Source organism: Conger conger, chromosome 9 (genome assembly GCF_963514075.1).
Source record: "Conger conger chromosome 9, fConCon1.1, whole genome shotgun sequence".
NCBI lineage: Eukaryota > Metazoa > Chordata > Actinopteri > Anguilliformes > Congridae > Conger > Conger conger.
The window spans coordinates 32,598,250-32,612,356 of record NC_083768.1 but is presented as its reverse complement, the minus strand read 5'-3'; the positions used below and the strand labels follow the sequence as shown (position 1 = coordinate 32,612,356).

Below are 14,107 nucleotides of genomic sequence, written 5' to 3'. Positions count from 1 at the left end.
GTCTGGTGTTTTGCCCGCAGCTTCTCCGGAACCCCAGTGACCACGCTCGGCTCCAAGAGCGAGTCCGCGACTGGGAGTGGAGTCTTCAGCCTCTGAGACAGCAGTCTTTGTGCTGGACTGCTGAGCATGCCCTCTGTGGGCGTGTTCCTCCACTGTAAGATGGCTATCCACGGGTCATTCCCTGCGCTGGCTGCCTTCTTGCACAAGTTTTTTACTATCTTCACAGCCGACTCAGCCTTCCCATTCGATTTTGGGTGTCTGGGTGAAGACATGACATGGTCGAAGTCCCATTCTCTTGCAAACTTCCTGAATGTTTCACAGTCGAATTGAGAACCACAGTCTGTAATCACCCGGTCAGGCTGCCTGTGCCGTGCAAATTGGGCTTTGCACCTCAACACTGTGGTCTCCGCTGAGAGATCTGGGAGAAGCTCTATCTCCCAAAAGTCTGAGTAATGGTCAACCATGAGCAGAAAGTCCTTGCCTGCTTGTCTGAATAAATCCATGCTGAGAATCTGCCATGGGCGCGTAGGAAGTGCGTGTGACATCATTGTCTCTCGCTGCTGCTCATGTGAGTATTCATTGCACGCTGAGCACTGGCTCACATAGTCCTTAACTTCACCGTGCATGTTAGGCCAGTACAGCGTGTCTCTGGCCTGTCTGTAGCAGGCATCTCCTCCCACGTGGCTGGCGTGGATGCGTTTCAACATCTCTGATCGCCAGGGGAGTGTCCTCCCGCCGATCTGGCCAGCCACGAAGCACCACTGCCCTCAGTATCCGGAGACTTTCATCCCCCTCTGTGTGCTGTCTGATTTGAGTCAGGCGCTGGCTTGTGACATTCAGATAATCAGCCTGATTGATCTGTTCAATGTTCTCTTGCTCCCTCTGCAGGCTACAAACTGTGTGCTTTGTGTATCTCACATCAGTTCTCTGTGCTGGGGCTGTGGCTCTGCTCAATGTGTCACTGATGTGCATGTCTGGCCCTGGCTTGTACACTACCTTTAGGTTGTAGTCCTGGAGTGTGAGCAACATGCTCTGCAGCCGTTTTGGTGCTGCGAGGAGGGGCTTATTGAATATCGAGATGAGTGGCTTGTGGTCTGTTTCTGCTACGATGTCCCCTCGCCCATACAAATAATAGCGAAACCTCTGGCATGCAAACACTATACTCAAACACTCCTTTTCGATTTGCGCATAGTTCTGTTCTGTCTGCGTCAGTGCTCGCGATGCATACCCAACTGGCTGACCCCCCTGCAGGAGACAGCAGCCAAGCCCCTTCTGGCTCGCATCACTCTGGATAGTGACCGGCTTGGTCACATCATAGTATTTCAGGATCGGGGCTGCTGTGACTAAACGCTTAATTTCCTCAACTGCACCATCATGCTTGGGGAGCCAATGCCATGGAACGTCTTTATCTAGTAGCCTCCGCAGCGGCTCGCTTATTTCAGAGAGGCGTGGCATAAACTTTGCGAGGTAGGTTACAAACCCTATGAACCGCTGTACTGCCTTGGCATTTGTAGGGTGTGGCATGTCCTGGACCGCCCTAATTTTCTCTGGGTCTGCCCTGAGCCCCTCCGCTGACAGGATGTGTCCGTGAAACTTCACCTCACTGACCCTGAACTGCAGCTTCTTTAGACTCAATCTTAGTTTAATCTCTCTGCACCTCTCCATGAGCGCTATCAGTTTTCCATCGTGGTCTTGTATGGCTACCTCATCTGTCTCCCCGCACCCCACTACCAGTATGTCGTCTGCTATGGGTTCCACACCACTGAGCCCTGCCAACAGCTCATGCTGCTTTCGCTGGTATACCTCCGGCGCCACTGAGACACCAAAAGGCAGCTTTGACCAGCGCTTCCTGCCCCAAGGCGTCCAGAATGTGGTCATGTAGCTACTCTCCTCATCTAATCTACACTGTAAAAAGGCATCACGCGCGTCCACAAGGGTGAAGATACGAGCCTTGGGCAGTTTGTATAGTACATCCTCGAGGGTTGGCATCATGTAATGAGATCTTCTCAAAGCTTGATTTAGTGATCTTGGGTCTATGCATATCCTCAGTTTATCTGGCTGTCTGACTATCACCATGTTACTAATCCACTCACTTGGCTCCGACACTGGGGCTAGGTGGCCATCTCTCTCATGTTTGTCTAGCTGAGCCTTGACCGCCTCTCTGAGTGCTACTGGAACATTACGTGGAGAAGCCTGCACTGGGGCTACATCCTTCTCCAGCTCAAAATGAACGTCCCCTGGGAGTGATTCAACTGGGCTACTGAAAACGTCATCGTATGTATTAATAAGGTGCTGCCTGGTCAACGGCTCTGACCTGCTATGCCCCACCATCAGGAGCTCCTGAGGGATGGTGAAACGCATCAAGCCTAGGCGCTCACTGGTTTCGCCTGACAACAGGGGTCTTTGCTTGCTTCTCACTATCTCAAATTCCAACTTATGTGTCTTCCCTCTCACTACACACTCAGTTTTTAATATCCCTATGGAGTGCATCGTTTGGCCTGAATACAGTACCAACCTGGTTCGGCTTGGTAATAACTTCACTTCAGGCGGCAGCCTCCTCTTGTCTTCTATACTCATGACACCACAGGTCACCCCTGAGTCTAACTGGCACCTCTGAGACCCACCATAAATTTTTATGTTGGCAAACCATTTTTTTCCCGGGCTCTGAACTGCACCTATGCTCTCTGCCGTGTATATGTGTGGATCTGTGCTGATTCCTTCTACCTCCTCCTGGACATCAATGTCCGCTGCATTTAGCTGTCGTGTGGCCTGGCTCCTCTTCAAGCACACCTTAGCAAAATGATTCGCTGTCACAATGGCGGCAAGTCTTGCCATATGCTGGGCAAAGTTCACGTCCACGTCTGTGCAGGTTGCCGCAAAATCTGCATGTGGCGCCCTCGCTTGCGCCCGGTGCCTGCCTCTGAGACTTGTCAAAGCGCTCCTGCCTGGGTGTAGTCCGCAGCCGATGACCATCTGTTGCATGCACTGTCTCCAGCGGCCTGTCTTGTGTCATCGCCTTCAGCCTGATATCCGTCATCTCTGCAGCCCGGCATATCTCTATGGCTGATGTCAGCGTGAGGTCCTTCTCTCTGGGCAAGCGGCGGCGCACGCTCTCATCACTGACACCCAGAACCAGTCTGTTTCTTATTAGTTGTTCCTTGAGCTGTCCGTACTCACAAGAAGCAGCCTTCTCTCTCAGCCTTGTTACAAACATATCGATGGGTTCCCCTTCATCTTGCTTGCAGTTGCCAAAAACTTATCTCTCGAATATGATGTTCCTAGCCGGCTTGAAATATCCCTCCAAAGCATCGAGAATGACTTCTGCGTCCTTCCCCTGTTCTGCTGTGAGTCCCAAATTGTACTTGTATACATGGCGACATTCACCACCCATCACTCTTCTCAGTGTTGCTGCCTGCACTTCTTTTGCTTTGTCCTTTAATCCTGTCGCCAGTGCATAGTCCTCAAATTCTGCCCTAAAATTGTCCCAGTTACTGGCGAGATCGCCGCTCATCTTCATCTCCTCCGGTGGCGGTATGTTTGCCGCCATGCTGACGCTGTTGTTGTTAGCTTAGCTTGTCGCTAATGATTGCTGCTTCCCGCGCCTCTGCTTCTTTTCTTCTTATTGACAGCAGCGTGGTGAAGCACGGCAACTTCACACACATCTATGGTCAATTCTAGCCACTTCTGACACCATGTTTGTGTAAATAATGAAACAGCAGACGGTAGCTTGTATCTGTTGTGGATCTGTATTAGAACTTCAAGCGGGGACATAAACACACTGACACTTCCTGGTTGCTGCTGGGAACATACCAGCTCTAACGGGGGGTTCAGCACTCCAGTCCATTATAACAGTAGTCCAGGCAGGAAAGTACCACTGATTTGACCAGAAGCTGGGTCAAGTACTGTAGGTAATGATACATTCTCTGGATGTTGTAAAGGAAGAATCTGCACACTCCCCACTACAATGTCCTCGGAAGGGGACAGTCTATTATCAATCACCACTCTGAGGTTCTTTGCACAAGATGGCAACAACACCAAGGTGTCCCCTAGGAAAATGGAGAAGTCCAGGACGGGTTAGATGTTACAGCAGGAATGAAGATTAGCTCTGCCTCACCTGGGTTGAGCTTCAGATGGTAGTTGTACATCCAGCTCTGTATGTCCCTCAGGTAAGCAGACATGCGAGAACTGTGTGTCAGATGGGGAGAAGGAGAGAAAGAGTTGGGTGTCATCAGCATAACAGTAATACAATAAACCAAGAGCAGACATTAGTATAGGTGGAGGAGAGAGGGGGACAATGACTGGGCCTGGGGGACTCCTGTGGCAGTCTACAGCTATGCTGCAGATCCCTATTGCTGTCAGGGAGGACATGAGGATGTGGTGGTAAAACAAAGCAGTCAGACATAGACCAAGCCTTCAGCTTACCAAAATGAACTGTTTGGGACATCATTGAGAAGAAATAGAGCATTGGGGTGAGCTCAGTAATCGCAAAGGTCCTGGTAGGCCAAACCTCTACAGTTGATGACCGAAGAATTCTCACCATGAAGAATAACCCCCTAAACACCTGCCAAACCCATGAGAAACATTCCCCAGGAGCCAGGCATGGATGTAACAGTGACTACTAGCCTCAGAAGACTTCACAAACACAATTTTCAAACCACACATTAGCTGCAAAAACAGGATGTAGGCAGGTTGCAGTTTGCTAAGAAGTATCTTAAAGAGTCAGCAGAGTTCTGGAAAAAATGTGGATGAGACCAAGAATCGCTGGAACATTATTGACTAGCCAAGTCATTCACCCGATCTGAATTCAATTGAACAGTTTCATTTGCTGAAAAATAATAATAATAAGGCAACGAGAAAGAGCAGAAGATGCCTGCAGGGCTGGCAGAGCATCACCAGAGATAAGACACTCAGCACCTGGTGATGTCCATGGGTGACAGACTTTAACGCCGTTTGTCTCTTGATTCACTTAACACAGCGCAATTAATGGACATTTTATAAGTGCAGTTACCTCAGATTTCAGCTAGGCTTCTCTGAGCCTGGAGTTTCTAAGTCAGTTGAAACTTCCCTGAAGCTGACTACGATCAGGAAAGTTAATAAGATGTAGAGGATTTTTTATACTGTATAAATAACACCAATTTATAGATTACTAAATTTGTATGGGTTTTAATTTTGAGGTAATAAATTGGACCAAATGAATTAGTACTGCTAGGTGTTTGATCGGCAGAACATCTTTAGATGTGTCCATAATAACTACACTGATTACACATCAATTTGGTATCTCCCATTGGGTCCAAACATTCACATTTCAGCTGTCAAGGTTCTTTTATTAGCTCTAAATTGAATTCACTGAACTCTATTGATAAAAAATCGTTATGTTTTCTCGCAGAAAAACCTGCACGATGTTATAAGATCCTGCCCAATCTATAAAATACACATAATATCTGTTGGTACAACAACAGCATTTGAGTTTTTTTTTTGACATGCAGTGGTAGCTAACATTAGCTGGCCTAGGTATTTGCCTACTGCCTAACCTACTAAGCTAACATTACCCAGTTTAACTGAGAAAGCTATAGTTGCCTATGTAACATGGAGTCCAAACAAGTGAACTATTGAAGATAACGATTAGCTGACATGGTATTCAGTGATTTCTCTGATAAAACCTAATAGCAAGCAAGCTAGCTAGCTAAGGTTTGCAACAGTGAACTCAATAGCTAGCAAATATTTCAATTTCCTTTTATTTCCTTTTATTCCTTGTTAAGCAAGCTACCTGTGTTCAAATTAAAAGGCCTCTATGTTATTTTAACTGAGATTGTGATATATATATATATATATATATATATATATATATATATATATATATATATATATATATATATATATATATATGTTTTTTTTTTTTTTTTACTGCAATGAAAAAATGAATTGCTTGCTTTGTCCTAGTTAGCAGGGACCTGAAGTGTAAGCTGATTCGGTATAGTTGTTTGCTCTGCTATCTTGTTACAGCTTTCTGTATCTTTACATAAGCAGGTATCTTATCTGCATAAGCCACCTTGCGCTTGTGCGTTTTAACAAGGTAATTCAGTCAGTAATAATAGAAAACCCTGATAGTATGGTACAGATCCAAATCAAGAAGAAATATGTCTTTGTCCCAAGCATTATGGCGCTCACTGTATATACACATACAGTATTTTATACGATGAGTCCAAGAACAAATGCAATTTTTTTTTATGGGAGAACATCTAGGCTTGCATTGCTTGCAGTTATTTTCAAAAACTGCATTAAGCATAACCTGCAGGAAGATGATGTTCTGGCTGGTCTTCAATAGAAATCTTGTCAGATTATACAGAGAATGGACAGTGACACATAGTGAATAGGATTCTAGGATTGGTAATGAGGTACCAGCTCATCAGCCAGCTAGACATCAGAGGATTAGAGTTTTGCACTCTAATAATTATGCAGTTTAAACAGGGTAAATTTCCAACTGATAATGCAGTTAACTTCCTATCTTGTAAAGCATTGCATAAAATGTAGCATTATGAGCATGAGGACCAATTAACATCCATTTTGATCATTTTGTGGTGTAAACAACCTAATCATTCTCTTGCTTATGATTAGTAACCCTGGGCTGTTTTTATTGCGCACGTTTAACATTTATGCTTAAATCTAATCTTTGCAATTTACATCTTTGTTTTGCGTTTCCTCGGGGTTCAAAATGACAATTTTCATCAATTGCAGCTCCCTGCCAAAAATGTCATTTTCATGTTCCCTTTATGACTTTATGTAAGAGCGTACAAGAAGCAGTAATTACCACAGCAGTCATAGCCTGGTAGCAAAGCAATCAGACCGAAACAGCGCAGGAAAGCATTCGCTGTAGTTTTAGCTGAGACAGAAGGGCTGCTTGTTACTATGGAAGGAAAACAGCAAGCTGGGATACACATAGGTTATGTTGGGCTAGCTTGCTTGAGCTCTTGTCTTGTTCCTAAGAGAAACACTTCATGATACGTACAAATATGTGAACTTTAAAACAAGTTATTAGAAATTGTATTCTTTCTGGTCTTTCTTCTGTATTAGATGATTCACTTATAAACATCCATGTTGTTCCAGTCACTGCTAAAAAACAGTTGATTTTGGAAGCCAATTGTTTGGCATTTGTCTCTGCCTGTTTCTTTCTTATTTCTCAGCCTTATAATTACTTCTTTGACTTTCATTGGTACAACTGTTGTCATTGTGTTGACAAAAGCAAATAACACACTCCAAATGCAATCAAAAGCCTTGAAAAAGCTTTCTTGTACATGAACTTTGCAATTGAATATACCTGACTAATCATAAATAGATGAGTAGCCAACTGTCCAATTACTTTTGGTCCCTTAAAATGGGGAGACTATGTACAGTATAAAAAGGGATGTAATCCCTTCATGGTTAACCTGCTATGGATGTGAATACCCTCAAATTAAAGGTGACAGTCTGCACCTTAACCTCATTTCACACTGTTTCATTTCAAACCCAATGAGTCGTGGTGCAGTGCCAAAAGAACAGAAATTGCAGAACTGTCCAAATATTTCCGGACTGCACTGTTTATGTTGGTTGGGACTATTTGTGAAATTATGCACACCGGGTGCAGGAATCACCTGATGAGCAGCAAGTGCAAACACCTGGTCTGTATGTGACCAGTGTTTGAATCCAGTGATCATGATCAGTGTCAGACTGATCTGGCGAACAAGACCGGTGAAATTGCGGGCGCATTCAGTGGTGGAGTCCGGGGGTGCAGGAGGCTGCCAGATGTGTTCTGAATGGAAGTGACTGTGATGAAGTGGTTTAATCAGAGCCTGAGAAAGGAGATAGGGCAGGCAGAATGTCAGGGGCTGTTTGCCTCCCATGCTGTGCGCGGGGCTCCTTTTGGAAATCAGAAGCCGAGAAGCCCAGTCAAAACCGCTCAGCTGACACACGGAAATGGCCAGGAGGGGACGTTGTGCGATGGGAAACTTGAATTCGATCAGGGATCGTATGACCTGGCCGGCCGGATGTTTAACCTTGTGTTCGGACTAAAGATGAGAGAAGCGCAGGACTGCTTTGTTGTCATGGCTACAGGAGGGAAAAAAGGTACACGATTTGACCCAGATCTCCGCGGCCGTCTCGCCCTCAGATTTCTTTCTGATTGGTGTCTGTGGCACATTTTCTGCTGAGAACATCTCCCAATCAATCTGCCCTGTGGCAGGGTATGATCGCCACACGTCTGTTTCTCACCTGGAGAAGGGACTCACTGGAGATGGACTGCACATTTGTACCTGAACTGCTTTGGGGAGAACAACTGCAATGGGCTGTCACATTTGAATCGATCGCCCGTGCTTGGATTCGCCTCTACGGAGTCCTGGAGGCGCTGGACAGGAGGGTGGGGGGTGGCGGGGAGGCGGTAGGGAGTCAATGGCCCTCTGCTTTTGACCCCTCACTTTTGGTTTTCAGTGTGTGCGAGTCTCAGTTTCGTGCTGATAATTCTGTGTGAATTCAGCAATAAAATGTTACATTACTGAACAAATTGTGCAGTCTGACCCCCATCTCCACCTCCAATGTTTGTCTCTGTGTTTGCAGTAATTGTGGTGCCCATCTGACAAGCCTGGCTCACCAGCATCTTGTGCCCAGTTCCACGGCATTGTGTGCACATATTCAGCAGAAACTGTTTGTGCTGCAAGGCCTGCTTTATCACAGCTGAAAGGAGCCATTACTCTGATATTGAGAGTCATTACTATCATGTGGCATCAGGGACCTAGAGCAGGCTCTGCATAGATTTACTGGGTACATTGGTGCTCAGCCATATCTCATGGGGTGGGTAAATAAAATATGTGCAAAATATTTGATCACCTGGCCAGCTGCCTTCCTCTGAAAATGATGAAAAGAGGTATGCTTTGGCTGGTTGTCTGGTTACAGCACATTATATAACATAATCCTGTGTGATACTCATACTGATTCAATTAAATATGCCCCTTATGTGACCTTTTCAAGAGTTTGGGTTCCAAGACCCAAGATACCAGGACGTGGCCCCAGGAAGACAGCAGAAGCACTAGGGTGCTGCTCGAATGCTGTTTTCTGGCAGCTTTAGCTATGATACTCATTCGCTCACTCTCTCACATGCTTGTTTGTTCCCTCACTCACTCGATCACACACTCATCCATTCATTCACTCACTTCACTCACCGAATGCCTCTCCCAAATAAGATGTGTGTGTAATATTATTTTATTGCCTACATGGCAAAATGTACTGCAGTCAAAACCAATCAATCACTGAACAGCTTGGTTTGAAGCTCTCTGGCATTAGCTGGAATACAAGTGCCAATCAAACGGAGCAGACAGGTCCCCAGTTCACTGCGCTCATTTTCACAGTCAACTGATGTCAATAGAGGTCACTGTTGAGCCTCAAACCAAACCCCCCCTCCCCCCGACTGAAGGTGTAATGCATTGAGCCATCTGTGAAGCTCACAACAGTACATATAAATCCTGCCAGACCGCTTTTTTTACCATTTGTTGTTGCACATAAAACACAAAAGCAAACAAACGTACCAATAGATGTTTTCAAATACTGCTTCACCTGTCAGTAATTTATGTTTGAAAATGTGGATAAAATAAAAATGGATGTAATTTTTTAAAATGTGGATTCATTTCAGTATGGCAAAACTAATAAAACATGCAGTGTGGCATTAGAAAAGAAAAGACATTTTCATAAGACTATGCTCAATGAACTCTAAAAATTTTCTCCTGGCTTCTTGTGAAAGTTTTGAGAACATTCCTTTCAGAACAGAACAAAAGCCCGAGCCGTATGACAGCACCTTATTATAAGATGAGTCTGAGGATAATGTGAATTGAAAATTATTTCGAGATAAACTGTATTCCAATTTCTTGATGACAGATAGTGTGATAATGGCTGTGGATGTGTGAGGGGTCAGGCTGGGGTCCATGTGAGGGCCACAGACGGCCCATAGGAAAGGACTGGACCCTCTGTCACTGTTACATTATTCATGACCTCCCCATATCCCCCACCCTCCCATCTGCTGACCTGCCCGACCCCATCAGCTCACACTTCAACTTACAATCCTGAGTTTGTAAGTGTCAGGAGCTTCAAGAGATTTTGGGCCGGGGTTCAAAGGAGGAGGAGAAGAAGCCCGGTGTGTCAAAATCTTTGAAATATCCAAAGAATATGTACGATCACACTGAAAATACCAGGGCGCATAAATGACGTTCTGCAATAAAATGATTGCAGTATGTGTGTGTGTGTGTGCGTGTGTGTGTTTGCAGACATTTGAAACATTGAAAATAGGTATATTTAAATCCATTATTGCCAGGCATCATATCTGGCTATTGATCAGCACAATTTACAATTATGAATGAAGGCTACAGACTGATATAGATAAGCTGTGGATTACATTGACCGGGATGTGACTTTTATTTTATTCTGAATGTGTCACATTTAGCTGTAATGCCATCAGAGGGTAGGGTATCTCACAAAATCCCAGCCTCTGCTTCTGGGATCTTTCTGAAAGCTGAAGAGAATCCAGCTCTCCAAAAGCAGTGCTCTGACTGTAAAAAGAGTGCGCATTTTTATACATCCTCTATCACACACTCAGTATGTCCGACCAAAACCAACACTGTACACAGGTATGTCAAATGCCAAAACAAGTCAACTAGGAATTATTAAGAGTTCATGTAGCAAAGAAACAGTTGAACCAGAAGTGGGTATCAGTGTGCCCCACTGAACTGGTTGCTGATGTGATTGATTAGAAAAGGTCGTCAGAGGTTAAGGCCCCCTCTGAGTTTGGATCTAATGCTGGCCCAAAGTTTCCATTAGCCCATTCTGTTCTGATCCCTGTAACCCTGTCTTGGGTTCAGGGGGACGGGGTGTTGAAATTGAACTTTTCCCCTCACTCAGGAGCCCTCCCCATAAGGGAGAACAACTGGACTGAGATGAGGTCTCAGTTACACAGCTGACACCACCCCATAAAATACCCAATAAGATAAGGCAAAGAGCAATGTAGGTACTGAGGCCCTTTAGTTTACTTATAATCAAAATTACATGTGTTATCATGTTTTACATATTGTGCTATCTACAGAGAGAGAGAGAGAGAGATTTTCATTCATTTGAATCCGATCCTGTGTGTTTTCTGAGTGTTCATACCAATATTTTAATACATATTTGAAAATCCTGCTTGTACGTATATTTGTCTTAGAATACACCACATACAGTGCATACAACTAATTCAGATCTTGACAATTTTATGAATCAATTGATTCTTTCTTCATTTAATGGAAGCCTGGAACCACTTAAAGCATTAAAACAGAATGAAATTATCAAATCAAATCCATTATTTCCATATGTATCTGATATGGAGTGTTCATGAAAGTGAAATAGATTTTACTGTCAAGTTATATTCTCATTGTTCCTTCAAACCAACCAAAAGTATAAGACAGATCAAAAGTTTTCTCAATAAAATAGAAAGAGCATACAGCATGTCGTTATGTAAATTACCACAGTCTTCTGAGAGATCCACAGTCCTGGTCTCATAATGATGACACGCTTATGAAAATGTGAAGCCTGTATTTTGGAGCCTGGCTTCATGCTGGCTTCAGATAAGAGTAGAGAGCGCTGAGTCCCCCATGGAGGACTTCCTTAATGGGCTTCAGCAGGGGGTTATGTACTATGTGCAGCCCCTTGTCCATGGGGTGGCTTGCCAGCTTCTCCAGCCTCCTTAGCAGGTACATCTCCACCGGAAGGTTCTGGAGCTCGTTGAAGTCCACGTTGAGCAGCTCGAGCGAAGTGAGGGAGCAGAGGGTCTTGGGCAGGGCCTGGATGTGGTTGCCCTCCACGATGAGGATCTTGAGGTTGACCAGGTCCTGGATCTGGTCGGCGATGTTCTCCAGGCGGTTACAGGCCAGGTGCAGGAAGACCAGGCCCCTCATGCCATAGATGCAGCCGGGGATGTGCGCCATGCGGTTGTGGCTGAGGTTGAGCTTACTGAGCTGCCGTAAGGCCGCCAGGCTCCCGGGGAGGCCTGTGATCTCGTTGTTGGCGAGGCTGAGGACCTCCAGCTTGGTGCAAGCGCTCAGCTCCGCGGGCACCTCGCTCAGACGGTTGCGGTAAGCGAACAGCACCCGCAGGTTCTTGAGCAGCCCGATCTCGGGCGGCAGGCTGGCCAGCTGGTTCCCCCACAGGTTGAGCACCACCAGGTTCTCCAGGGCGCTGACGCTGGCCGGCAGGGCCGACAGGCAGTTGAGGGACAGGTTGAGCTTCTCCAGCTCCGTCATCTCCCACAGCTCATCCGGAGCCTTGGCCAGCCCACGCATGGCCAGGCTCAGGATGCTGTACCCAAAGTGTGTGGTGGCGTGCTTTCGGATCGAGGAGAAATTCCCCTCCCTGCCCCCCGCAATCCTTTTCGTCGTCCTCCTCACGTCCTCGTTTGCAAAGTCCTTCGACGGTTTGGCCCCCATGCTTTCAGAGATCCAGAGCGGCAGATTCCCGCGCCCAAATCAAAATCAAAGCACATTTTCCAATCGCAATGTCCCCGCTCCTTAGGGAGACGTTACAAACAATCGCTGAGTTGCTTCCAGGAAAGTTGAACTGGCCCCCGAGAGGTTCCATGCATTCTGTGGTCATCTCAGCTGTTCCCCACAGAGTGGATACGAGCCGGGAATCGTGTTTAGAGCAGGGGCAGCTGAACTCAAGGTAAAAATGATGTGTGTCTATGTGTACGTGTGTGGGTGTGTGCGCGTGCTTTGTCTGGGAAGTACTGGCTGATATGGAGAGAAGCACAGACAGCCGCAGAGAGATCCTGCAGCTCAGGATCCTTACTGAGTTTCACCCCAGCAGCTGCCCCTGTCACTTCCACACTACATCATCTCAGCGATAACTACCCCTGACTGCTGCGAGGGTGTGAGCCAGCCACTGATCCCGCAGAGCACTGATCGCACACTCCATTGCCCCATGGAGATGTCCCTCATTAGGGCCGGTGACCCATCATATGTTGTAAGCAAGCCCTTTTTTGGGGGAGGGGGGCTTCTTATCATGGAGATATTCAGTATTGCCTCAGTATTACCACCCATTCAGGAGAAACCGCAATTAGAAATAAATAAGAAATGAAATTAAGAGCATATTGAGTAACATGGTGTAAAAAAGGTGATGTAATAGCATGGTCAAAAAATATTTAAAGAATGTTTTATTTTTATCTAGAAATATTTAAAGCAAGATTGCACATTGCCTTACATAACTGAACAAAAGTCCTGTTGTATAATTGAAAGTGTAATTCAATTATTTTTAAATCCAAAATGGTGACCCTCGCAGACCTTGGCAGTTGTTATGCTGGTGCATTTTACAGCCTTAGGTAGGATTATTCAGGATTTTTTGTGTCCAAACTTAAACTTCACATCTGAAATAGACAGGCTCAGTTGTTCACATGACTGAATGTGTTTTTTCATAACTCGAGCATTAAATATGGCGACAAGCTGTGCTTTGTGAAAACATTGAATCATATCTTTAAAAAGAAACAGATCTCAGAGGCATTAGTGGGACTGGACTTACTTTCAAGAGCAATGGGATATTGAAAAAAGCAGGCAGCCTCACAGATAAATTGCCTTCAAAATCCCTTCCAATTTGTGTTGATTTGTAGTTTCTGTTAAAATAAGTTAAAAAAAAACACATTTAGCCAGATCCTTTGACATATTTATAGTAAGCCATATATACAAAATACAGACATTGTGCAAATTGGAAATATTATTGAACAACCTGAATTTTAATTGAACGGCCATTGCTATACACAGGAAAAATGTTTTGTTTTCTCTTCCTATCTTGAGTAGAAACATTGGAAATAATGAACACAAAGAGCTAATTACCCAGTACTCCAAAAACAATAATAATTCATGTTTTACAAAATAAAAATGTTTTAATTGTTCTGAGCCACCTTTGCCTCTGTGGATTTATTGTTTCATGTTCATATCAATTCAGCTAAATTAAAAATAACCGGTTCTGCCTGTGATGTAGGAATTGTATAGCTCTATTATAATGCAGCTGAGGCTGCTGTAACAGAAGAATAATATAACTATGAAGATTTCCATGAAAATGTTAAATAAAA

The 14,107-nt window shown here is 44.9% G+C and overlaps 1 protein-coding gene across 1 annotated transcript; it reads right to left on the bottom strand.

The window, feature by feature from the left end:
* Positions 1 to 11,091: 11,091 nt before the first annotated feature.
* Positions 11,092 to 12,645, bottom strand: LOC133137914 (leucine-rich repeat-containing protein 30-like). The gene has a single exon (XM_061256325.1). The coding sequence runs from the start codon at positions 12,468 to 12,470 to the stop codon at positions 11,598 to 11,600; it is 873 nt and encodes a 290-aa protein (XP_061112309.1). The 5' UTR covers positions 12,471 to 12,645; the 3' UTR covers positions 11,092 to 11,597.
* Positions 12,646 to 14,107: the final 1,462 nt, after the last annotated feature.